General features: G+C 41.0%; 1 protein-coding gene across 1 annotated transcript; it reads right to left on the bottom strand.

Moving 5' to 3' along the window:
* Window positions 1-1,938: 1,938 nt before the first annotated feature.
* Window positions 1,939-23,241, bottom strand: dop1b (DOP1 leucine zipper like protein B). The gene is made up of 38 exons (XM_079230692.1): window positions 23,119-23,241; window positions 19,560-19,737; window positions 18,827-19,008; window positions 18,554-18,724; window positions 17,662-17,851; window positions 17,422-17,520; window positions 17,031-17,154; window positions 16,835-16,944; window positions 16,043-16,154; window positions 15,807-15,927; window positions 15,548-15,667; window positions 15,146-15,254; window positions 14,541-14,777; window positions 14,138-14,448; window positions 13,651-14,057; window positions 13,299-13,570; window positions 13,051-13,203; window positions 12,814-12,914; window positions 12,126-12,316; window positions 10,396-12,010; window positions 9,883-9,982; window positions 9,469-9,660; window positions 9,157-9,279; window positions 8,917-9,051; window positions 8,752-8,807; window positions 8,565-8,669; window positions 8,186-8,252; window positions 7,931-8,090; window positions 7,286-7,368; window positions 7,090-7,199; window positions 6,847-6,996; window positions 5,401-5,462; window positions 4,651-4,779; window positions 4,418-4,554; window positions 4,257-4,312; window positions 4,021-4,164; window positions 3,751-3,883; window positions 1,939-3,148 (listed from the first exon to the last, which is right to left on the bottom strand). Exons 2-38 carry the CDS (start codon window positions 19,695-19,697, stop codon window positions 2,891-2,893), a joined length of 6,963 nt encoding a protein of 2,320 aa, XP_079086818.1. The 5' UTR covers window positions 19,698-19,737; window positions 23,119-23,241; the 3' UTR covers window positions 1,939-2,890.
* Between the last annotated feature and the right edge of the window lie 1,769 nt (window positions 23,242-25,010).

The raw sequence follows: 25,010 nt of genomic DNA, 5'->3' as shown, positions 1-25,010 counted from the left end.
GGGAGGTGGAGAAGGAGAGAATGGAGAAGTTTCTGTTGAAACAGAGGAGTGAGCTATGAGCAGGGAGGTGATATGTCAGACTGAGAGTGTGGGTGGGAAGTCAAAAGGAGAGCCAGTGATTGTACTCGCTCTCCTTTATTGTCAAATTTTACATTAAAATAGAAACAATTTACCTAAAAAAGGTTCACACAGCTTTGTCAAAATACAACTTCCTGTTCTCATCTGCGTATGTTGCGTCAATTTGCTTCATATTGTGTGCTCAGTTTTATTCTGAATTCAATTCATATGCATTGTAATTATTTTTGTAATAACACATTTGCTTATAGGATCACTTCTGATTCAATATTGTCCACATGAATAACGCTACCTTCATAAACTACACTTGCAGTACTGACTAAGAAGTCATAGCAATACCTTCTATACAGTTTTTTGGTGATAACTATTCTCACACAGGTTGAAAGAATCACCTGATGAGCTCATCACAGGTCAATCAAATCTATGAGTTGGTATCTGGAATATTTGTATATGAAAAATGAAAGAAATCACAATAATACAATAATTACAAAAACAATTTAGCCATTTAGTTAATATTTTGTTTTCACAACTACACTAATTACTTTGGGCAACTACACGACACAGTATTTTCAGTTAAAATAAGCCAAATTATAGAAGAGAATGATGTTTGCACTGGAAGAGTGTCTACAGTATTATATAAAAAATGCTGCATTGAGTTTCTGCTTGCAGCTTTTTAGCGGAAAAAAACATGCTGCAATAATTTTTCCAGATGTGTTTAGTGTGTATTATTCATTCATATCAGTTATGTGTGAGTTTGTTACAGCTGTAACATTACTAATCTGTTATATACAACGTATTTTTTGAATGCAGTGTTGTAAAACTGGATTGTACCCATAACTTTCTATCTCATTTGTGCAGTTATTTGTTTATTTTCTTTGGCTTTTCATGTCCTCCAGCTCTTCCTGAAGGATTTACAGCACAACATTTGTTGTGTGGAGAACAACCGTATTATGGAAAACACATGTTTCCGCTGATGGTCTTCATTGAGCCATATGGCCAAAAGGTTATGATGTGCAGGGTTTGGGACATTGAATATTGTGTGAATGCTGTGCAAGAAACAAAACACTTCACTTGTTGGTAAATGGCAGGAGGGGTTTGTAATGGAAGATTTTCCTGTATCATATCTGTTAAAAAGGAATTAAGTCTCTGAATCAAAGTTGTCTTAAGTCTGTTTATTCCTGCAGGAAGGAAAAGTCTGTCACAGCTACTGGCGCAGCCTGTAACACAGAATTCAAAGAAGCAACAGTCATCAGCCCATTTTATAACACCATGAGGTCTCCGCCTCCAAACCCCCCAATGAAGGAACCTAGAGTAGCTGAGTCTGTTAGAAAAACATGGCCCCCACTGTCCCCGCCAAACAGAACTTACATTCCCTTTGTCCTGACAATCAACACCTTATCTGTTTACGACCCCTCCATACACAAATGAAGACAAGTCACTAAGCTCTCTGATCCCAGTACTTTCCCATCTCCTCCCTCGGCCATTTGGTCCCTCACCTCTGAGAGTCATTTAAGGTTCAATTTAGACTGTATTATTACAACACTATATTTTCCCATTACAGGTTTCGTGTTCAGTGTCTTGCCCACGGACACTTCAGCATGTGGGCAGGAAGAATCAAGGAGAGAAACAACAATTACATTACATTTTTGTCACAGTTTTTCAGTCAGCAAATTTTCTCCAACACAAGTGCAAGAAACAAGCAACCGAAGCTGGAAAGTGAAAACACAGTTTTAAGCTTAATAGTTAATTTAATCAAAGTCAGCTTTAATGTCAATTTCTTAACATGTACCAAACATACAGAGGAATTGAAAACATGTTTCTCTCTTGTCCAACAATAAAGTGAATACAGATAATAAAGTGCAAATGAGTTAATGAGTTAATGAGTCTTTATTCTGTTAATTCAAAACATGACATGGTCCTTTTAACATCCCAAATAAATTACTTAAGCATTCAGCATTGTGGAAAAAAAGATAAGAGGCAGTTGTAAAAACTGATTTCCCTTGAACATCAGAAATGGCAAGCATGTATTTTAGCAGGGCACACCAAATAATATTTCAAAGGGTTTTCAAGGTGTACACAAATCACATTCAGTAACTTACTCATACAACTCTTAACATAAATCTTAGCGAAAGGGTTGCGAGGTCCCGTAATGATGTATCCACTAACACTTAAAGAGAAAGAACCTAACAGCAGCCATATACAGTCCATTTTACATCCTCAGTCAGACAGACATTATGCACGCACCAGAAGATGTGTTCCACTAGAGGTTATGAAAAAGTCAAAAGATCACATCAACAATATTTATTGAGGTTCTTCACAGTGAATCTGCTATTTGGTGTCAAACTTTAAAATATTTACTGGAACGTATATTATTATAAAGGTGCATGGCGCCTAATTATGAAATATTATAACTACAACCATATAAAATAATAATAATCTAAATGTGTCAATATTTTGCAACCCAAATGATACTCGTCCTTGAGAGAGAAACCAGCATTCCACAGTAATTTGTAATTAATACTTCTACCATGTGTTTTTTTCTTTCAGATAACCAAAACCCCCACTAAAATAACTACAACAAAAGTCCCTTGGCTTTTCCAATACAGGTTCAGTGTGAGAGCACCTCAGAGGTACACATATTTATGTGGCGATCAGACAAGTTAAAACATTAAAAACATGAATTGCAAAACATTTCCTTTTTTTCCTATAGTTCACATTACACCGGCTGGGCCTATTTGAAGTCTTCCAATTGTATGGCTGCGAGTCAAAGAGCTTGAGAAGAGGACTTATTTCGTGAAAGCTTCCTGCTTGAGTTCTAACTCTCCATGGAGTCCAGGAACTCTTCTTCAGTGATGTACTCCAGTCTCTTCATGACTGTGACTGCACTGGCTGCTGGGTAGTCTGCTACTGGGAGGTGGGTCACGGAGTGGCTGTAGGGAGGAGTTCCCTGGAAGGAACAGCAAAGGGTGCGGAGGAAAGGCCACAGCTGGGTGATGGAGGACAGGGAGCTTTGGGCAAGGAGGGGAAACTCCAAATGATCTGTGGAAGATTCCTCACTCAGCCCATTCAGTGTCTGGAATATCAAGACAAGACATCATAATCAGATTGAGATGAGGTCATTCACAGAACACAACTTGAATGAATGCAACCTTTGGACTTTGTAGGAAAATATTAACAGAGTTTATCACAGACACTGGAATATGAACTAAGATGACACCATTTCAACGATAACACATCAGGGTTGAAGCCCTGAAATCCAAGACTTGAAGTATTTCACTGCAAGAACGATGGTCTTTAAAAAAAAGAAAAGAAAGTAAGGCTGTCGATGCAGTAGAAAGGCAAAATATTTTAGAAATTTGTGCTCCATGACCAGAGAAAACGGGCTGTGGTATTACCTCTCGCTCAAAAGGTAGAATACCTACAACACCCAGAATGCAGTGGGCTCATTGCTAAGATGTCATTTAGTAAATACTAGTTGCAAGGGTTTGTAATGGTCGGGACAGCATTTTGCGAAGACAAAATCACGTTACCTTCAAAAATCTAGACTGTAGACTCTTAAATGAGAATGACTAACTCTATGTTTTGCATGGAATGTTTAACCCAGGTATTATCTTACCCTAGACTCTTAAATGAGAACGACTAACTCTACGTTTTAAATGTAATGCATTATCTTACCCCATATCGCTGCTGGATCCTTTCCAGTACTCTGACAACATGGGGAGTGCATTCCTGTTCGCCTTCTATCAGCGCAGTCTCTGGGCCACTGTAGCGTTTCACATCCACCTCAGGGACAAATGCCCAACGATACCTGTCCATGGAACAGATAGGTACACAGAAAGGGTAAGACAGAAAATAGTATAATGACAAAATAACAAACACAACACCACAACTTATACAAAGACATACGCTAGCAAGCATTTAATTCCTTTTATCCTGAGCTCTTACATCTGAAAGAGTGGCATCCTCTCTGGAGGAAAAGCCATGGAGGTGTCCAGAAACTTGCAGGCCGACAGGTACATGTCCAACTCTGCCTGAGAGAAGTTCACTGGTCCATTCTTGTCCTGGGCTCCCCGCACCACTTTAGCCAGCCTAGGTGGTACACAAGAAAATTATTTTTATTTAGAGCATCAACAGAGTGTCAATAAAATAGGAATTTGTGACTAAAATCATCATCATCTCACTTTGAGACGTCCTTATCTAACTGCATAGCCTTTTCGAGACGAGCAAATACACGAATCTGAAAAAACAGGTTGAAAAATAAGTTTCCGTTAACAATAAACAAAATAGATAGTCGATATTGGATTAATGTATAAAGCTAGTCTCTTAGAAGATGGGATCGTACCAGCTCTGTGACCATGATTGGCCAAAGAGATGTGAGGTGCTGGGATGAAATCCGCAACAGGAAAACACGAAACATCAGGAACATCTGGGCTGAAACACTAGGACTAGGGTTCATCCGCAAAGCCTCAGTGAGACGCTCTGAAAGGAGGGGAAGGAATTTGAATGTCTGTTTCTATCACTACATTGAACAGATTTACATCAAATGGACATAACTATCCAGTAACAGCACTGCACCTTGAATGAGAGGCAGATACAGATGATACTGGTCGACCTCTCCACTGAACAAGGCGAATGCCTGGCGCTTCAGCAGCATGGGTTTCTGGTCCACGTTTGTAAACAGTTTCAGTGAGCCACTCTGCATGCCTACAGGACAAATAAATAGAGTTTGCAGCAGAAAATAAATCAACAATGTATCTTTAATTTGAAACACTACTTCCAGAAGGGACATTTTTAAACAGATGCTGTATTGGAAGTGGTTTCTCTTTGTAGTCTCTGTAGTATTGACCAATCCTGTTTGAGTAAGCTTTTGTTGAATGCAGGTAAACGGTGTGTGTGGAGAGCAAAAGAGACAGAACAACTGGCCGAAATCTCAAAACCTGTGAGCAATTGTCTGATGAGTTAATTTTTTGGGGGGGGTTTAACATTAGTATTTAAACTGGAAAGTTGTAACAGTCTGATCGTACATTTCATCTCTCAACTCCAGCTCTACTCAGACTGTAAACAATGAGGATCGCACAAAAAAGGTCGTCTTGGCCCAGATTTCTGCTGACTACCCGAAATAGCCACTTGCCCCCAGAGGCTTATCCATTGTCAGAACAATAGCCGATGGGTTCCCAGATTGCTATGTATCTGTTCCCTGACATTTTATGACCTACAGTAGATGTTAAAAGTAAAACAATATCTTTTGTGTCACGGATTAGGTCTCATTTTTTGATTAATTGTATCTTTACATTACTACAAACAATTCCTAGAAGCTATACTCACTCATCAGGTCTTTAAACATGGTCTTCTCATGAGTCAGAAGGTGGTCAATAATGGATTTCCAACTATAGAGAACAAAGCAGTAAAGAAAAGGACATTAGACATTGATGATCTTCAATTCATTTGTGTCATAATATTAAATACACTGAAAAGACATATGCAGCAAGATCATTTTACACATGGTATGTTTACTGTGTGTAACAACATCCTCGCTCTAACAACAGTCCCTATACAGAGCAACAAAGATGAGATTGAAGTATGAAAAGGATCGTAGTAAAAAAGCAAAACATTTCAAAAACACTGATAGCACATGGTATCTTGTGTTTACCAAAGATGAGCTTATAAATTCCTTTGAGAAAAAGCCTTAAAAAACAACTAATTGACAAAAGAAATCACAAAGACCAAAACAAACTAATAGTTGACTCATCGACAAAGAGAGGATAACCGTAGAGTAATAACATGTATCAAAAGACATGTACTGAATATTCACATTACTACATTGGAATCTGAGCAATGACAACTACTGGATGTTTGGCAAATGAAGCACCAAGACTCTCCCTTTCTTCTACTATAGTGTCCACTTGGTAAGCTCCATGTCCTGAATGTTTGGACTTTTTTTTTTGACACCTATTTGCCTAATTTTTCAAAGAAAGAATAAAACTGTACCTGAAGACACGTTTTTCTGAAGTTCTTAAATTGAGAACATAAATGGTAAAAGGGCTTCTACCTTATAAGTACTCTACTTTCAAAGAAGACCAAGCATGTACAATTAAAAATGTTACATAACATAGATGCTGCTAATTGTCTAATCATTCAATTTACAAACTTTGATATGTATTGTAACTTTTGTAAACCTAATATAGAAACAATTTCTCATCTACTTTTTGATCATAAAATACCCCACACATTTTGAAAGGATTTAGATTTTCACTTTTTTGATGCTCCCAATTAACTTTTAACCATAATTGTATTATTTGTTACAATGATAATTGGACTAGCTTTTATAGAGCATCTATCTATTCTTCCGACCACTCAAAGCGCTTTACACTCCATGTCAACATTCACACACTGATGGCAGGCCGATGGACGCTTCCATATGCGAAAGAGCCGGGGATCGAACCGCTGATCTTCTAATTAGTGAACTAATCTTTGAATATATATATATATATATATATATATATATATATATATATATATATATATATATATATATATATATATATATATATATATATATATATATACACACACTTACATTTTTTATAATTATCTTATAATTTAATTAATGTTGTCTTTGTATCTGTCATTTCACTATCACTTATATCTGTTTTCTATTGGCTGCTATTGCTCAACTGAACTTTCGTCACAAAAATTTACTTTGAGTTATTAGGAGTTATTCGGAGTCTGTGTGTCTGTGTGTGTGTGTTTCTAACAAATAAACATACTAACCTGGGAGTACAGGAGACATCCATAGTGAAGAAGAGGGGGTCCATGAAGAGCTCAAAAACCTCTTTCCTCCAGGCCCTTTTGGTATAGGCATACCCACTCAGACTGCTCAGCAGCTGAGAACCCGCTTCGAAGCTGGGCATGTTGTAGGCACTAGCGGAAAGAAAAACACCAGTAAAAGAAAGTCTGCTGAGAACAAACAGACCAAAGCTGTTGGCATTTGAGATAGCCCTTCACACTAGTTACCTGTGATTCTTCAGGTAAGGGAAAACATAGTACATGAGCCGAGAAATGAGAGGAACCGCTTTCTCTTTCTCATCACTGCGGTACACCATGTCCAGAAGTGGTGCCAAGACCTATACAGTAAGAGAATGTGTTAAACAATACAAACACAGAAAGAGTCACCTACATAAATAAACCTACAAATTAAATAATAACTTACCTCAGCCAGGAGTACAAGAGCTTGGACGCTGTAAGCTGAGGGAGCAGAAGAGGAAACCATGGTGCTAGCTAGAGCCACTGACTCTGACAAGAGAAAGAGAACACAGAGTTCACTTGTTACCAAGATTGTAATACTTCTGGGAGTGAGCAACATGTGCATATACATCAGGTGACAATTAGGATAGAAATGTTTCACCATATAAGAAAACTGTGAGCCTTTTTGAAAGAACCTCCTGTCATTCGAGCATGACGCACTTATTCATACTCAATGTATTATGTACAGGAGATGGAAGTCCTGAGGCTAGAGAAGCAATATACTGCTGTGAATGGGGGCAGCAGCAAAACGTATATCAGCCACCGAAAACCTATATCAGTGCCCTATATTTACAATATTTACACACCTCTACCTTGATTCAATTCCATTTGGGGGAGCATTCCATTTGGCAGCCTGACATATATGATGACAGATGGCAGTAAATACATATTTACTCAGAGCGCAGTACAAAAGCATTGTTTAAATGCATTAACCGTCCTTTCTTTGAACTCATCATTTCTGCTGACCACATGTTCTCAACCAGTGGATGGGAAATGCAGATGAGGTCAATGGTCACGCCTGCACGTATTTGTCAAAGGTATGAAAAGTTACCATAATGATCGCCATCCAACTCTGCATCATCAAGTTCGTCTGCTTCAGGGCACACCTGTGGCTGAACTTTGACCTCAAGGCTGCGACTGAGCCAACTGGTCTGCTCCAGAGATGACCCTGCGATCCCACCCACCGCCTCGAGGATCCGCTGAGTCACATCCTGCATGATAATGTCACCACCAATCAATCATCACCACAGTATCTCACTGTCTCAATATCTCAATCACAGCCAGAACAATACAACGTGCATCATACCTGCAGATCTTTAGTGTCCTTTTTATTGTCCAGGTTAGGGAGCCTATTGACAAAGTCATTGAGTATTCTGCAAGAAAGAAACCGTTGATCAGTATCAGATTCTCCAAAAGAAAAACTGGCAAATGTTAACAAACATTTTCGATTGAATACAGCGAGCAGGCCGATTGTTGTCAGTGTCATAGGCTGTATGCCCTGATACCGTCTGTCTGAGAGTATTCTGTAAAATCATAGAAAAATGAACTACTGTTTTTGCTTTGTTTTACTTGTGGAGCATAAAGGGACTGCAATTGCATTTAGTTGTGCAACCCTGTATTGTACAATGACAACGAAGCAATTAACCTTGAATCTTGAATAAGAACTAATTGCGTTAATAACTGACCCCAGCAACAAGAAGTGTCCAGGCGGGGCCAGGTTGAGCTGAACAGACTCCCGCAACAAACTGAGGAGAGGAGCCACGTTTTCCTGCAGAGTCTGAGCTGAAATGCTACACAGAGAAACAGTATTACAAAATATAATACAATATTATTAATAAATGGGTGGAGACATGCATTCTATTTCTTACTTACCTCTGGATATAGGCGTAGCTGAACTGTAACATGGGGATATCTACTAGGGTTGACTTCTGATGGAGAAAAAAGTAAGTACATTTTAGGGGAAATGAACATCAGAAACCTCCAGAACATGCATTTTGAGCAGCTGTGCATGTATGTACAGTCTGTGAGTTTGTGTACCGGCTCTCCTTTGATCTGATGTGGCTTTTTCACCACCTCTTTGACCAATTGTAGGACTGCATCTGTTTGCAAGGTGTGCAATGATTTCACCAGAGCCACGATGCTTAGACGAGACTCACTGGCCACTGGTAAAACCTAAAGAAGACAGGAGTGTGATGAATACAAGCTGCTCTAAAGCTTTTCAGTGAGTTAGATGTGTCTGTCCTTTCTAAGTTTCTAGAAACTTACTGCAGTTCTTACTTTGTTTTTATGTCTCCTTTTACTCCGTCTGCTGCTCCACACTGCTCCGAGTGAAGCCATGAGCTGAATCCCATATGGCCCGGTTAGAGGGACCAGGAACTCCAGTATCCGCTGCCGTAGGACCTAAACATGTGCACAACGTGAACGGATGACATTTTCAATTATAACACATGCACATGGCTAAAAAGGAGAAGATGTGTAAGTGCAGGAACTAACTAACACAAACACCATAAATGGCACAGATCTGTTATTCCATACATTTGTGTTGGCATAAAACAAACAAAAGAAAATATGCACGTATGCACTCCACACCTTGGTGCTTTTAAAGTAGACAGAGGTAGAAGTGTTTCTGCTGCTCTGGGCAGTGTCCGATGCCCGCCTCTGAAACTCTTCCCTCATGACCACGCCCCATAACAATGCCATGCTACTGAGCATGTGCGGCAGAGCCTCAATCACGGCGTTGCGTGCATTACGGACATCCACAGGATCACAGGCAACCAAGGACTAACGGAGATAAAGAGAGAGCAAAATGGGTTTTTACATTCTCATACACATACTCATACTTACATTCTCATACACATATATATATATATACACACATATACACACACACACACACACACACACACACACACACACACACACACACATATAGATATATATAGATATATATATATATATATATATAAAAATAAGAGGTAAATATATGTGTGCTTCATTCCCCACCTTCTTGTTGTCCAGTAGACAATAGTGTGTAATGGTGGTCAGGCCTTCAAGCAGAGTCAGAGGGTAGTCAGGAGCAATGTTTTCCCTCCTACCAGTCAGGCTGATCAGAGGACAGAAACATATAAAATTAAAAGCACAATAGTGTCCTCACTGTAAATATATATATATATATATATATATATATATCATCATATATCAAATTAGATTCAAGCCATGATACATACTGGCACATATAACTAATAACACTGCTGAACAAAAACTATTGGCGCACTAGGCAGTGTGTCTTTGTACCATTTTATGTGTGCTTGTGAAGTGAGAACTACTTTTCCATGAATTTATTTACTTTTTTTTTATCATGTGCTCTTTGTTGGTTTGACTATTGGTTGATCGACATAAAATGTTACATGTCAGGAGAGAGACCGGGCTGGCACTCATTAATAAAGAATAGTCAAATCATTACAGTGGACACAACTATGTCAGAGAGAGTCTGTGTTTCGGCGGTGCTTCGTCTACCTCTGAGTTGTCTTTCCTCCATCATGCTCGTACAGCTTGACCAGCTCGTCCAAGTTCCTGCAGATCTGACTGATGAGTGGAGCCATAATGATGCCTAATGAGCGACCCAAGTATGGCAGAGAGGAGCACAACAGTGACACCCAGTGGGGGTGCATGGCATATCCGTACTGTGGCTGCAGAGCCCTGGCTGCGGCAGAAACGAACATTCCTTGGGCCGTGATGGGGTGGCTTTGGACATACTGGGCTGCCTTAATCGACTGCTGAAAGAGAACTGCAGTGTGCCATTCACGAGCAAGCGGGGTGGTGGCAGTTGGGGATTCACGAGGCTCCCCGGGCTGGCCAGATGCTCCACTCGACACAGCTGCACCACCAGGCCACAAATGGGACTCCAGGACTATGAGAGCCTGGAGGAGTCTCAATAATTCCATTTGGAAGGGGTACTGCTCCTGTCCACCTCCTGCTCCAAGATTCACCAGACTCTCCTCTGACAGGCCTCCCTGCTCATCCAGCAGCTCCACACCCTTGGATGGGCCCTTGTCCGATACCCTCTGGCTCACATACATGGATGCAGAAAGTGTCAGCAGAGCATATTGCTGCACTTTACATCCTGAGAGGAGTCTGCGGATGGACTCCACACTGGGCCCATTGCCCTCTTGTCCACGTGCCATGCAGCCAAGCTGGTTCACAAGCCGGGTCAGCACCGCCACACTCTTCACCTGAACCTCCCTGTTCCCCTGCAGGTCAAGAGGACCCAGGCTCAGATAGGAAGGGTAATGAGAGCGCAGGAATCGCAGGCACAGGGACACCAGCAGTTCAATGAGCAAAGACGGGGCCACTGAAGGGGAGGAAGAAGGGGAAGAAGAAGGGGAGAGCAGGCAGCCGTAGAAGCCCTGACCATCCTGAGCCTGTTGGTGGCGCTGCAGGAGGTTCGAGACCAGGTTTAGATGTGCAGCAGAGCTTGTGTCTAGAGAAGTGTAGGCGAGGGCATTCACCAGAGGGCACTCAGCACTGCTTCGCAGCAGGCTGTCGAGCAGTGCCAAGCCTTGGAGCAGATGGCGCCAGCCGCCTGCGACAGGATACAGAAGCACATGGCGGAACAGAGAGTCGATGGCCTCTCTCTTCTCACGTTCCTGTTTTAACAGGCGAGACCTGGCCATGGCCTCCAGCTCTAAATCCTCCTCGTCCTCACTTGACAGTGAATCAGATGCCTGAGTGTGCTCGGACTCTGCCCTCCGCAGGCCGTTGACCACACCTCCTTCCTCAATGCAGCGGTAGGGGACAGAGCCTGAGCTGGAGTTCTCAGTAGATACCTGGGCACCACTTGTGTCAGCTGACTCTGTGTGTTCACTCTCTGCCTCCTCCTCCTCGTCTTCCTCGTCCTCCCCCCCCTCTTCCTCCTGTTCTTCCTCTGTCTCTTCACTCTCACTTCTGGACACCACTAAAATGTCCGGTAGTTTGGCCAACTCTGGGCCACTGTCTAACTCTGCCCACAGGGATTCCCGGTCCACGATGTTCATGAGATTTAAGGTGGTGACCTCTGTTGACATGGAATCCGCAGATGTCCCAGATGTTTTGGTGGAGCTTCGGCTTCTGCTGCTTAGAACCTTCAGGTTACCTTTAATTAAGAAACAAAACAAAAACACATATACAGCCAAACCAAAGAAGTTCATCTTATTGGAATTTTTACTTACACAGCATATGCAAAGTAGACGCTGACAAAAAGTACTTACCGGCAGTGAGATTTTGTTTGATGCTCTGAATGGAGCAGCGCTGAGTGGAGGGGTGAAGCAGCAATAACAGAATCGGCTCCAGGACCCGAATCACGTCATCGAGGGAAAGAGCCCTGACCAGCCAGCACTGAGCTGCTGCACTTATTGAGCCATCTGTACAGCTCAGACTGTCCACCACCACACACAGAGACCTGAGAGAGAAACACATCCCAACAGTCCGATTTAAGGATCACAACACAAAGAGAAACTAATGCCTTCATCAGTCTAATAAGAATAATACAAAGAAAGATGCAATGTCTCAGATTTGACTATCTGCAAGTTTATTTAAAGTTATTCATTATGTTATATTTCATTTAGATTTTACATATTGAAAGCAGGCATTTGGGCAGTTTATTACTGCTACATATTTGTTATGACACAAGTGCAATTGCACCGTCACTCCATACACTGTTGGACCTTGCGGGAAGCTGATCTTTGTCATACTAGTTCTCACTTTGCATCTTTGCAAAGACACTAATGCCTCCTTGTGTAGCAGGTTCATCCACTATCAGAGGAGCACTGACACATATGTTGATGTTGTAAGCTATATAAAGACGAGTACTGAGACAGAATATACAGTATTCATAAAATTACAGAGACACAGTGACACTACCCTCCATTTGTCACAACTCTTCAACTATGTACTAACCGATCGAAGGAGTGGTTGAGAGACATGGTCCTGTTGGTCTGGATCTCCCTGGTTAGATGCCACAGAACTGTGAAGCGGTGTAGTGCTTCCAGCCTAACAGCCTGGGGCCGACAAACACAAGGCAAACATTTGGCTTGTCACACTTCCTAGAAGCACTGTTTATGTGTCCCAGATAAACTGACACATGCTGGGAGAACATTTAAATGTTTTCAGCGTGTGTGCAGACATTTTACACACCTTGTCTTTGTGCAATAGCGCCTGACAGATGATGTCTTCACAGATGGATGCTGATGGAGCCAAACAATGAAGCCTGTAAAATAGTTCCACACAGGAAATGTGCTGATCTCTCCGCTCTGTGTCCAGCTGGTTCCACAGTACCTGGGACACCCTCTGAGTAACAGCGAAGAAGAAAAAAAACACTCATATATACTGCGTTTGCACTACAGCTCTGAGTTACACCAACATTTTCCCTTTTATGACCTAACCTGATAGAAATCGGTGCCTTCCTCTATGGCACGAAGCAAAGCAGGTGAGATGGGTGGCACAGTGACCATCTGCAGCTGCCCACTCAGAGGGTTAGAGTCAGAGCCTTGGTAGCGTCTGTGCTTGTCTTGGATGACCAGTGCCAAGGACTGGGAGTGGTTGATGAGTTCCAACAAGGCGGACACTGCGGTGTGCTGGATGTTGTAGTCCCTGGACAGGCAGCACAGTGTCATCAAGGAGCTCAACCACAATGGCAAGCTGTCGACGTCACGATCTGTGGAAAGCCAAAACGTAAAAAGTACGTAGCGGACAGTAGTAATAACTCAGCTAGATAATTAACGTCTATATGCTGACCTGTGTGGCCAAACATGTCTGTGTGAAGAACCAGAGTTTCCTCTTCACTTAGGTAGACGGGGAAGGTGGTACACTCCAGCAGCAGATGGCAGGTGGCTGTGAAGGCCTGTCGACAGGCCTCAGAGATCTCTGCCCTGCTACGAGGCATGTAGCCAGCCGCCCAGTCCAGACACCCTAAATGCCCACGCTCCTTTTTCCTGTCTGTGGGGGCTGCTGCTGGGAGCTGGGCCTCAGATGTAGGGCGGGATTTAAGTCTCTGTGGAGTGAACAGTTCAGTCAGTTTGTCTTTAATTTCACGTCCACCTATAACCGGCAAGAATGTCTTCTCATCCACAGGAGCAGCCGTTAGGTCAGGCTGAGGTTTTTCCTCCGGTCCTCCAACATCCTCTACCTTAACCAGCAGGTATCTACAACATGGTAGAAGTGAAAATATTTAGAAATCACATTATATAAAAGAGGTCCATGTAGGTTATGCTCACTAGTTTACCTTGTTGTTATGAAGGCCAAGATGTCCTGCAGACACTGGGTCATGGTGTCTACACTGCCTCCCTTCCTCCACACTCCTTCGCCTTCTTTGGAAATTCCATTCTCCTCCTCCCCCATCCCCATTCCCATTCCTGGTGGGAGATGCTGCTCTGAAGGTGAGGCGCTGATGCCCAATCCGCTGTCTTCAGACCTGAGTGTTGGGTAAATCCCATCTGCTAGCTCCGCCTCATCTCCTCCATCTCTGTTCAGCTCTTCATCTCCATGGCCATTATCACCAACAATGACATATTTCTCTCCCTCCTTCTCTATATCCTAGATAGAGTATAATTGATAAGAACACAGTCAAACATCAAAAACATGAATGAATAATAAACCACATTGGCACAGACAATAAAATGCCAAACCTGAGTCTTTTTGCTTTCCTCCTCCGGTGACTGTAATTCGATGTCATCTGTTTGTGCTCCAGTCTCAATGTCAACGTAAGCAACAGGCATCTGGATCTTGCTCAGGACCTTGAAGCAAGCACGCAGACCCTGTGTGACATCTTCCAGGCTAGCAAACGCCATGTGGCTGTGCAGGGTCCCCAGCATGGTGCCCAACATCTCAGGAAGGAACTGGGACTGGATGTCAGCATGAAGCTCCTGTGGGAAAACAAATAAACCAGTAAAACACAGTTAGTGTCTACAAATGTGTTTGTATGAGTGAGACTTTGGTCAAATAATGCTGAGTGAAAGATAATATTTGTTTAGACTTCACTGTAACTGAGTAGCAAAAAGGATTAACTAAGCAAATGCTTCTCCTTTTTCTCTATTTCGTCAAAATAATAACAATTTGCTTTTCAAATTTGTTTACTTTTGTAGTATTCGTTGGAATTTGCCAAAATATTACACCCCAATCTTCAGTTTATCTGGAAAAACAATTCTTATTTTTATTATTAGAATGATTCACTGCATCAATTTAGTTTCACAATAGGGAACTAGAGGTGTGCAAGTGTGTGTACGTTGTTTACCAGAGGGAGAACGTCAAGCAGAAAAGTTAGGAGATTGGACATCTCGGTGACAGACGGAGCAGGGTGATTGCGCTCCTGTCGAGGAGGTGTTGGTGGGTCATCTTTGTCACTATTGAGTAAAGGAAGAGAACTAAAAACAGTGATCATTGTTGGTGGATGTTTGAGGTTAAAAAAAGAAAAATCACGCACATTTTATTTATGTTCTTGGCAATGTTCATTTTGCACGGAAACAATTTATTCAATTCAGACATTGGCGTTCTTTCACATTACTGAGGTTATATTGTTTACTGTGTTAATGCTGACTTTTCCCTATAGTCTTGCATGTCTCTGAGTTGGCACAAGATAGTCAACACCTGATAGTTTACATTTTTAACATGCATAACTCCCCATTATAAATGGTACCTGAGAGAAGTGCAGAAGCGCCGGGTCATGTACTCCCACAGGTATTCTTTGTTCATGGAGGTCACGAGCATATTCACCGTCTTTATGATCTCCGCTGCATTTTTATTCTCTTTTATTGTACTGTTTCAGAAAACATAAGAAAAGCATATTTTGTTTGTCTCAAATATGTCGGTTGCAATTTTGTCACACGTTCAGTTAAATAAATGTGTATTCAACAATCAACATCCTTGCATCTTGCCTAGCATCTATCACTCTTTACCTGGCCAGCTGGTTGCCGGAGAGGGCTGAGCTGGTGATGTTTTCCTCCCCCAGCATCTCTCGACAGTAGCTGTAGAAGGCTCGGACCACCTCCAACAACACACTGCTCAAGACCACTGGACCTGTACAGCAACGTTGTCATTATCACAGTGAACCAAGCTTAGAGTAAAGCCGAGACATTAACTAAGAGTGGGGATCAAGTAATTCAGCATTTTGACGTGTTTGTGTGCTGCTGACCTATCTCCGGTTTATCCAGTAGACTGATGATGATGCGGAAGGGCTTGAGGTACCCAATCACACTCTCTGGGTTGCTCTCCACATCTTGTTGTTTTAGGATGCTAATAAGAGCCTGAAGTCACAGAAAAAAAACAAATGAAAATAAGAGCAACAGATGAAAAAGATACACTGGTACATTAACCGAACAGACACACCGGACCCAGAATTGATGAATTCTACTTCTGCTAGTTTTTGCATTTTGTTAGTTTAGCTTTTTTGGGAAATATATCTTTATTCAATTTCTTTGCAGAGAGTTAGATAAAAAGTAATATGACGCAGTCACTTCCTGGAGTCTTCCTCTGTTTGCCTGGAACTTCATTGTGACAACACGACAAGTCACTGCTCCCGGCCAGGAAATATTGCCGAACATAAACTCCCATAAAACCCCAACCATTTGTTTATGGGTTGGTTAAACAAATAATATATAAAGTCTAAACTGATGAGCTTAGGAGGCACTTATAGATGAATTGTGTTTCCTTTGGACAGAGCCAGGAATGCTGTTTCTCCCTGTTTCCAGTTATTATGCTAAGCTAAGCAAACCTGCCACTGGCTATAGCTTCATAGTTACCAGAGACATGAAAACATGAGAATGGCATCAATCTTCTCATCTAACTCTCAGCAAGAAAATGAGTACGCTTATTTCCCAAAATGTCAAATGTTTTCTTTAACAACATTAACAAATCAGGTTGTACTAAAAAATATACACATATTTATGTATTTTGAGGCTTTGGTATGTGCCAAAGAGTGAGTTACCTGCACAAGGTAATCTCTTGAGTATGTGCTGAAGTAAAAGGACGTATGTTCCTCTGTGGTGGCTGAGAGGGTGGGGTGTGGTGCCACCATTCCTCCTTTTTTGTCGATTCCTGAAAACACAGAGACAAACAGTCCTGAATTAACTGGGAAACTGAGTGGGTAATTCATTACTGAAATGTACTTCAATGATCGGCACCTAGGAGCCAGGCGTAGAGGCGTCTGTTGAGGGACATGTCTCTGCGGAGGAGTGTAAGTGCGGCTGCAGATACCATTGTTATCATGTCTTTTCCACTCATGGCAATACTGGCCTCCGCTGGGTCCTAAACCAACAAAACAGAGTAACATTTTGCCAAATAACAACAAGAAAGAACAGGAGCGTGATGACAGGACAGTCCGTATGTTTAATGGAAAAGAAGGTAAACTAAAGAGGGAGTTTTGGAGACAACTCACAAAATGTTTTTTTGTGAGTTGTTTTTCCCCTCAATAACCAGAATCTAATGATTTTTGCATTTTACTTTGATCACATGGAACCAAAGAAGATGTTGTCGAGAAAAACAGGAAGTAAGTGTGTTTATGTGTGTACCTACCAAGCACGTTGCAAAGGGGAAAAAGTAGAGCAGGATTTCAAGCATGTTCCTCTGCACCAGGACATTTGAGTCTTGCAGAGAAAGACACACCGATTTCATCTGGAGACACACAGATGCCGAGGCGCTCATACGTTTATACAGATGACAAAAGATGGTGATGGAGCAGACTGTAGAACTAAATTGAAACAAGACTGAAATATGTCCAAATTATAAAAACATTGCAGACACACAGGCACTCACCACCAGTCGGTGGTCGTAGCCCAGCATGTGTGTTTGCTGGCGTAGAGAAGCTTTGCAGTCAAAATGTGTGACTATGAAGACCGAGGCGGGCAGTCGCACCATGGGGGTAACCACCATACTGCCCCACAGCGTACCGTAGAACACCTGCTGACCCACCAGCAGCGACAACCTGAGCAGCAAGGCATCCGTCCTGGAGAGAGAGAGAGAGAGAGAGAGAGATGACAAAGTAGAGACAACCCATTGACATGTGTTCCAGCCATACCATAATGCCACTAATACATCTATATTTCTGAGTGGCAGGCTGACTTTGTTTGGTGATGTCATACAAATCAATTCTGATCAAATTCCTCTGCTGTTTCAATATAGAAGGCACACCAAGCAGCTCCCGTTAGAAGGATTAAGGACTGCTCGTTTGCCATATTGTCATAAAAAAGGCTGTCAACAAATCCCATGAGGAAACTTGAGAAAATTAATACTTTGCCACTTCCCAACCTTGTCTGTGGCTCTCAGCCCACAAGCTGAGGCTTCTCTAATTAAAAAGGAGAACTATTATCAGCTGCAGATGAATAAACATTTTGTAATTAATTATCTACAACAGCAGGATTGTCTATGTGGGTTTGAATCAAAATAAACTACAGTGCCCATGTTCTCCATCATGAAGGGACATGGGTATTTGATGCGTTTTAAATTATTTTTAGACAACAATGGAGCCCGATGAATAAGGCGTTGGCTACAGAGTATATATGTTTGTAAGAAGGATTACTTAATTATAGGTTTTGGTCTTTTCATGGGATTTGTTGACAATAAGAAAAATATGATTATTGTTAGACATATACTTTAAATGTATAAATGAGAATAAAGGAACAGTTTGAGATAAGTAGGTGTTATGTACCTGTCGTAAACCTCCAATCCCTCTTCCAGACCTGGCAGCAGTCCTGTTATGAAGGCCTGAAGACTGGGCAGCAGAGCCCTCTGCAGTGGGAGATAGTAACGCTCGTACAGTGTCAGCAGGATAGGCTTCACTGCCATGGCTGCATGGCCCAACAGTGGGAACAATCCTGAGCTGAAAACCAAAACACACAGACATTATAACATAAAAAGCTGCACACATAATCAGGCGAACTCTGCCTTTAAAGCAATAATAGATTCATGCCAGTTTCTTCACCTGTAAATAAAGAGATCCTTGGCAAGCCATTTCGTTCCAATGATCTTAAAAATGATCTCATAGGTCTCCAAAGCCTTGAGATGTACTCCGCTCGGCAGAGCCGGGTGCAGGCACTGGGCGAGACGCTTCCCTATGATCAGCCTCTTGGGCAGGAGGGAGTAGCGAAGGTTACTCTGCAGGGCCTGCAAGAAAGAGACAAACAAAACTGTTGGCCACCGAACAAAAAGTTAACATATTAAGCTAAAATTTGGCATAACATTTAAATTAAATAAATGTACCAACAGAGACACACTGGAAGAGATGTACATATAGTTGTATTAAAATGTAATGTATAACATAACCTTTTTCCTTCACATTGTCTTTGTACTTTAAGAAACAATTATTAATAGTACATCAACACACACAAACTCCAAAGTAAACACAAAACACTAAACAAATAGCTAGAACACTCGAGCATTAGGGATGTATAACAGAGATAGTGAGTTTAAAGAAGAAACAAGAACTTCCTCATAAGTACCGAGAACTGAAACTCCCAGAAGCAGCTGTGAAGTTGACACCCGCAAAATAATGACAAAAAAAACCTGCTAATGCGTAAACTAAATTCAGATACATTTTGACAAACTTAGTTTTATATTAGGAGCATGTATAACATGAAATGAGAGATCCAGATGAAGATATTAGCAGTTACAGTATTTCTAAGGCACCTAAGTCCCCTCGGTGCAACATAACGTACCTTATTGAGCTTGCCCAAGGAGGAGATCAGATCTGCCCACTCACTCGAAGACTCAAAGTTTCGCAGCGCCTTCTCGATGACCGCTGCATAGCTCCGATAGCGGTAGTCACTCTGCAGTTCCAACTCCTCAGTATCCATGATGCATCAGTCTGATCCCAGCATGTTCAGCACACTATTTCTGGATGAGAAGGGACACAAAGAGAGAGAGAGAGAGAGAATACTTATCACAAGAACAATCAGCTCTCTGCAATATTATCAGTCTGTCTGCCACCTCTTGGATGTCCCTTTGAGGCTTGTTTCTGGCTAATATAATTAGCCAATTAGCTCATTTCTGATGAATAAAGGCTCGTAGGCTATGGAGACAAATGTCCTCATTCATGACTGGCCGGTGTTTATCTGACTGACCTGTCTCTCAGGCTGAGGAGGGAGGAGTCCTGCTAACACAAACTGTGTGGTCATGCATGCACTTCCAGAGGAAAACAAGTTATGGACTGGGCACAGTCTATATTGATCTCCACCAACTCCAGTCTGGCACTTTAGCAGCTGATTGCTCCACTGTGTCCACTAGCATATGGTAACTTTGTCTGCTGTTTGGTTGATGGCCAGGTTGGTTCATTAGAGCGGTGAGACTGAACCAAACAGTAAAGCTGGAAGCAATAAAACCAAAGCAAACTTCCAGAAAGTTAGGGACCTCAGAAGCTCTGTGGGCTCGTAGCAATGAGCAGCCATTTTCCCTTTAAATTTATTATTATATGATCTTTTTTTCATCAATATTAATTAATGCTTTAAAAAAAATTCCAGGTGGAAGTTGGAAAATTAATGTTAATTTAGGCAACATAGGCAAAAAAAAACCAATAACAACAAAGTGCCCAACAATAATAAATGCATAGAAGGAGTAGCTTTCTCACTTTCAAGCGCATGTCAAAGGCGGTGGTGTGTGTGTGTGTGTGTGTGTGTGTGTGTGTGTGTGTGTGTGTGTGTGTGTGTGTGTGTGTGTGTGTGTGTGTGTGTGTGTGTGTGTGTGCGTGCGTGTGTGTTGGATTTGAATTAAGCTATAAAGAGAGATGGGTCGGGGAGTAGAGACAGGATTAGAGGAGCACAGACATCTGGACTCCGTGCCTGAGCTGAGAGGAGCTTTACCAACAACACGTGCAGGGCAACTCTGTATTAGGGGTAAAACTATCATCCTCTTGACAGAAAACTAATATTAATCAATGAAAATGAAATTACTGATTAATCTTCTAAGTCATTTATGAAATACAAATACTCAACATTTGTTGGTTTAAGTTTAAAGTGCCCCTCCCCCAAAAATGATTACAGTGTGTTATTTGTTGCTCAATAAAAATAATGTACAACGTGAAGACATCACTTAAGTTTCTGTTAACTTGGAAGTAGGCATTTTTTTTACATTTTACTAACTAAAATATAGGTAATAAATATATGTAACACAATGAATACGTTACGGTTGGTCAACAATGAAAATAAAAAGTGACACATTTCTTGTAGAGTGAAAATGAAATGTCCAAGCGATGAAGAGAGGTGGAGACTCAAGATAGTTTCAGTTCTCATCAGGTTCAAACAGTCAGCAAGTAGGCCTCCACCTCGTCAGTGATTCTCAAAATACTTTCATGTACTAATAACACTCTCGTACTTTAGCCAAACCAATAAAGTTTGAAAAGGATATTGTTCTGATGACTGATTGTCAAAAACGCACCACTGAGCTGAGCTGAAACTGATCTAGTAACTACAAACAACACAAATACAGTTGAGATCAGAAAACACTATACACACTACTATTACACTAAAAAACCCTATAATAATACTATAATAAACATCACATGAAAAGGTATGTACATATGTATCACTTTATCCTTCATTAACCTTTTTAGGGATTTGTGGACTCCAATATCCCTTTAGTCCCAATTAGGGCTGAACAATTAAAACAAAAAGTCTAACCGCAAATAGTTTCACCGATATTGCATTTGTGATATGATTTGCGATATTAGAGGAAGTGATAATTTTTCCTAAATTATTCTTAAAAATGATGATGCTATATTTGTAATAAGATTAACTCAACCTGGTCTATAATACAGATAAGGCTGTCCTTAATAAGGAGGCATTCTCCTATGACCTTGGCTTTCAGGTGATATGGCAGATTAAGCAAACTGTTATATTTGAAACTTTTCATTTAGGTGAAAATTAGATCTGGTAATTATTTTTACCATGCTCTTTTCAGTATATTGTATACATGCACCGATTACCACCTGCTGTTACACATTTTACAGACAAGAAATAATCTTGTAGTCATTTTTCTTTTTAAGATAAGATAAGATAAGATAATCCTTTATTAGTCCCTCAGTGGGGAAATTGCGGGAATACAGCAGTCTTGCACACAATAGAGACACATAGTAAAAAAGTAATATAAATAAAAATAACAAAAAAAAATAAACAGTAGTAAAACAGTAAGAAGAATACAGTAAGAAGAATATAATATAGTATATACAAGTTTATAATCAAATCGTTAATACATGCCAAGCGGTTAGGTACATCTGACAAAAACAGACGAATGACATCAAAAACGTTCTATCCCTAAAACCCTAATGCAGTGCTCATGACATCAGTAAAGTCCTGGCCCGGCCCTGACACCAGTGGATTTACCTTTCCAACAATTTCTTCCACATTGACAGCCATGATATAAAATTAGGAGTGGATAAAGCACAAATTCTGTTTTACTACCCTCGGATTAGGTTGTGCTTATCTACACAGACCCTGTTCAGATGTTTCTCCTTAGATGGACCATAACTCTTCCTGCAAAGAGACATTTTATTTGTTTGCAACCTTCAAGCAAATGAGGATCCTCACAATCCAGCCTCATCATAGGTGACAGCTGTAGGTTTTGACGTGTGCCAAGCAGAACTAAATGCACCTTCTCACTTCCTCATTGTATGTCTCAGCAAAACAGCAAGTGCAATAAAATCATGCATTTATACAAGCTGTGCTGTTGGGCAGCAATGTGTGCGTTGAGGTTGGACCCACGCGCCAACAAGCCCCGCAGTAGACTGCGTCACCTGACTCACACCTGCGCCACCACAGACTTTAATGACGCTGTTCGCTGCGAGATGGCAGATGAAGAGAAGACCACATAGACTGTGGCCAAATAACAGTTGGCTGCTGCAGCTTCTGGCCTGTGAGGGAACTGTAGCATCAGTAGAGTTGAGTATATTATGTAACTGCATCTTAACATCACCGCTTCCAAGACTAGGAAACGAGAAGCTACATGTACATATATTTGCAGTTAGGTTACGTTAGTGTGCAGCTAGCTTATGCACATTTTCGTCAATACTCAAGTGAAACTAGGGGAAACATATCAGATATATCTCTATACAACCTATAATAAAACAACGTCACGTTAAATACATATTTAAACATCATATTTTCCTTTTTAGAGTGTCAGAATAAATAATAAGGTATCCTGTTATAACAAGACAACACATACCGTTAGGGCACCGCCGTAAACAGAATTAGCTAACATTAGCTATCAGGTGCATCAGTGACTCACCAATTGCGAAACAAGCCCAAGATGCGCCGAGGCGCCCTCGCTTCAGAGCAGCCCGACTCAAAGAAGCGACAGCCCGGCCATCATGGTGCATCCTTCACGCTCACACAGCTCAGAGAAAAGAGGTGGTTAACCCCGTTGTTTGTGCTCGGGATGAGTGTGTCACTAAACATCCACAGAGTACCATGGGGCGACAACCACAGCGGGGAGGGATCGTTCAACTCAGCTGATTCAGAGCCGAACGCGGACGGAAGGTTCACTTCCTGACGGAGAGAAGGGGTGTGGCGGGGGGGAGGTATCTCAAATACATGTGAAGTTTGTCTTTAAACCGTCACCAGAAAGTTAATTCTGTCTAAATGTAAATTATCTTCTCGCCTGTAGCAAAAATAAACTAGTTTTTTTTTCGTGCAGCTTTAAAATTGAGCTATTGATGTCACCGTGAACTTCCCCTCAGGCGTTGGTATAATCCAGGATGTGCAATGTTTACAAACCTCTCACCTCTCCGTCAGATACTTGCGTGACAGTGTCCATACTGGTCCATTTACTACACTGCTACCTCAAAACACAACCTTACCTTAACTTGATTTATTTTGAAAAGTCTTATTAATGACCAGTTTTGTGGTGAAATATGTAATTAAGGGGCTATTTTTGGACGTTGTATTGTGTATATACACTGAATTTAAATATATATATATACAATGAAATTAGGCTTAGTCAGTACTAAATGAGACTTTTTCACATCATGCGTTTGACATGTCATTACATGTAAAGCACACACCAATATGTTGGGGCTGATACTGTTATCAATATTTGAATATTCAATACTCTGAACAAACAATGTACTGCAAATTATTGACACTTACTGGCTTACAAATATTGATATATCTATGATAAGACTGTTGTGGATACTTTCTTACTTTGTCTGCTTAAATGTGTCTTGGACTTAGCAAAGCTTGCTCTAAGTTGTCTAATGCCTTATTGTTTTGCACAGAGTTTCCCACATTTTCTCCCCTCTCAACATCACTTTGTGGAAAAAATTAACGTGAAAGTCAATGTTCTAGCCAGCCTCGTTCTCTAATAATGTAGGTTTTGAAACAGATATAATGAGTGTAAAATGTTTATTTAAATTTAGGTGCAGTTCACATTTTGAGATTTTGAGATGTGACCACACCAAAACAAAATCAGGCCCAGGGTGTTAGTGGCCACTCCCCCTGCTTCCTGTGTCATTGTTCAGATCACACCACTCTTGAACTATGATCAATATGAACTCAGCGTTCATATTGATCTCAACTACACACCTGTAAAGTTGACTGCACGTTTGTGACACGGTCACGTTGACAAAAATCTGTCCACTGACAGATAGACAGACACAAAGTCCTCAAAACCAATTCAGTGTTACCAAGAAGAATAATTTGGGGTATTATAAGGCTAGATAAAGGCTTTTCTCGTTAGTTCTTATTTTCTGTTGACACCAAAGTCTACACATTTTACTTTTTTTTTTTCATTCACTTCGGCTCAATCTTTGAATTTGAATAATCTTCTTCCAAAAAATAACTTCAAATTCCTGAGCAGTTAGTTTGTTGTAAAATGCAAGGGTTTAGGTATGCAAAAGTGTATTTGTTCACATTTTGCACAATAACCACTTGCACATGGCGTAATGATCAAAACTGATGAGTTGATTCTCAGTAAAATTGTATACTCTTCACAACTTCACAACATTCTTTCATTGTTTGGTGTTACGTATACTGTCAGGAGGTGTTTTTTTTATTGTTGCATTTTTGCAGCATATGTCTATGACTTTACATGAAATATCAAAAATACATTTTCAGTTTATAGTATATTACATGCACATTTCCCTATGCAATACACAATTGCATTCTGCTAGTAAAACCTCT

The sequence above is a fragment of the Taurulus bubalis genome, assembly GCF_910589615.1.
Source record: "Taurulus bubalis genome assembly, chromosome: 15".
NCBI classification, from domain to species: domain Eukaryota; kingdom Metazoa; phylum Chordata; class Actinopteri; order Perciformes; family Cottidae; genus Taurulus; species Taurulus bubalis.
The sequence above is the reverse complement of the archived record's forward strand: the minus strand, read 5'-3'. Positions and strand labels throughout refer to the sequence as shown.

Excerpts from the sequence above, each read along its gene's own strand:
- dop1b (XM_079230692.1), bottom strand. The coding sequence starts at position 19,697 with ATGGATACTGAGGAGTTGGAACTGCAGAGTGACTACCGCTATCGGAGC. Across the intron at positions 12,011-12,125 it reads CAAACAAAATCTCACTGCCG|GTAACCTGAAGGTTCTAAGC; the intron begins GTAAGTACTTTT and ends TCTTAATTAAAG. Across the intron at positions 4,780-5,400 it reads CATGTTTAAAGACCTGATGA|GCATGCAGAGTGGCTCACTG; the intron begins GTGAGTATAGCT and ends TTTGTCCTGTAG.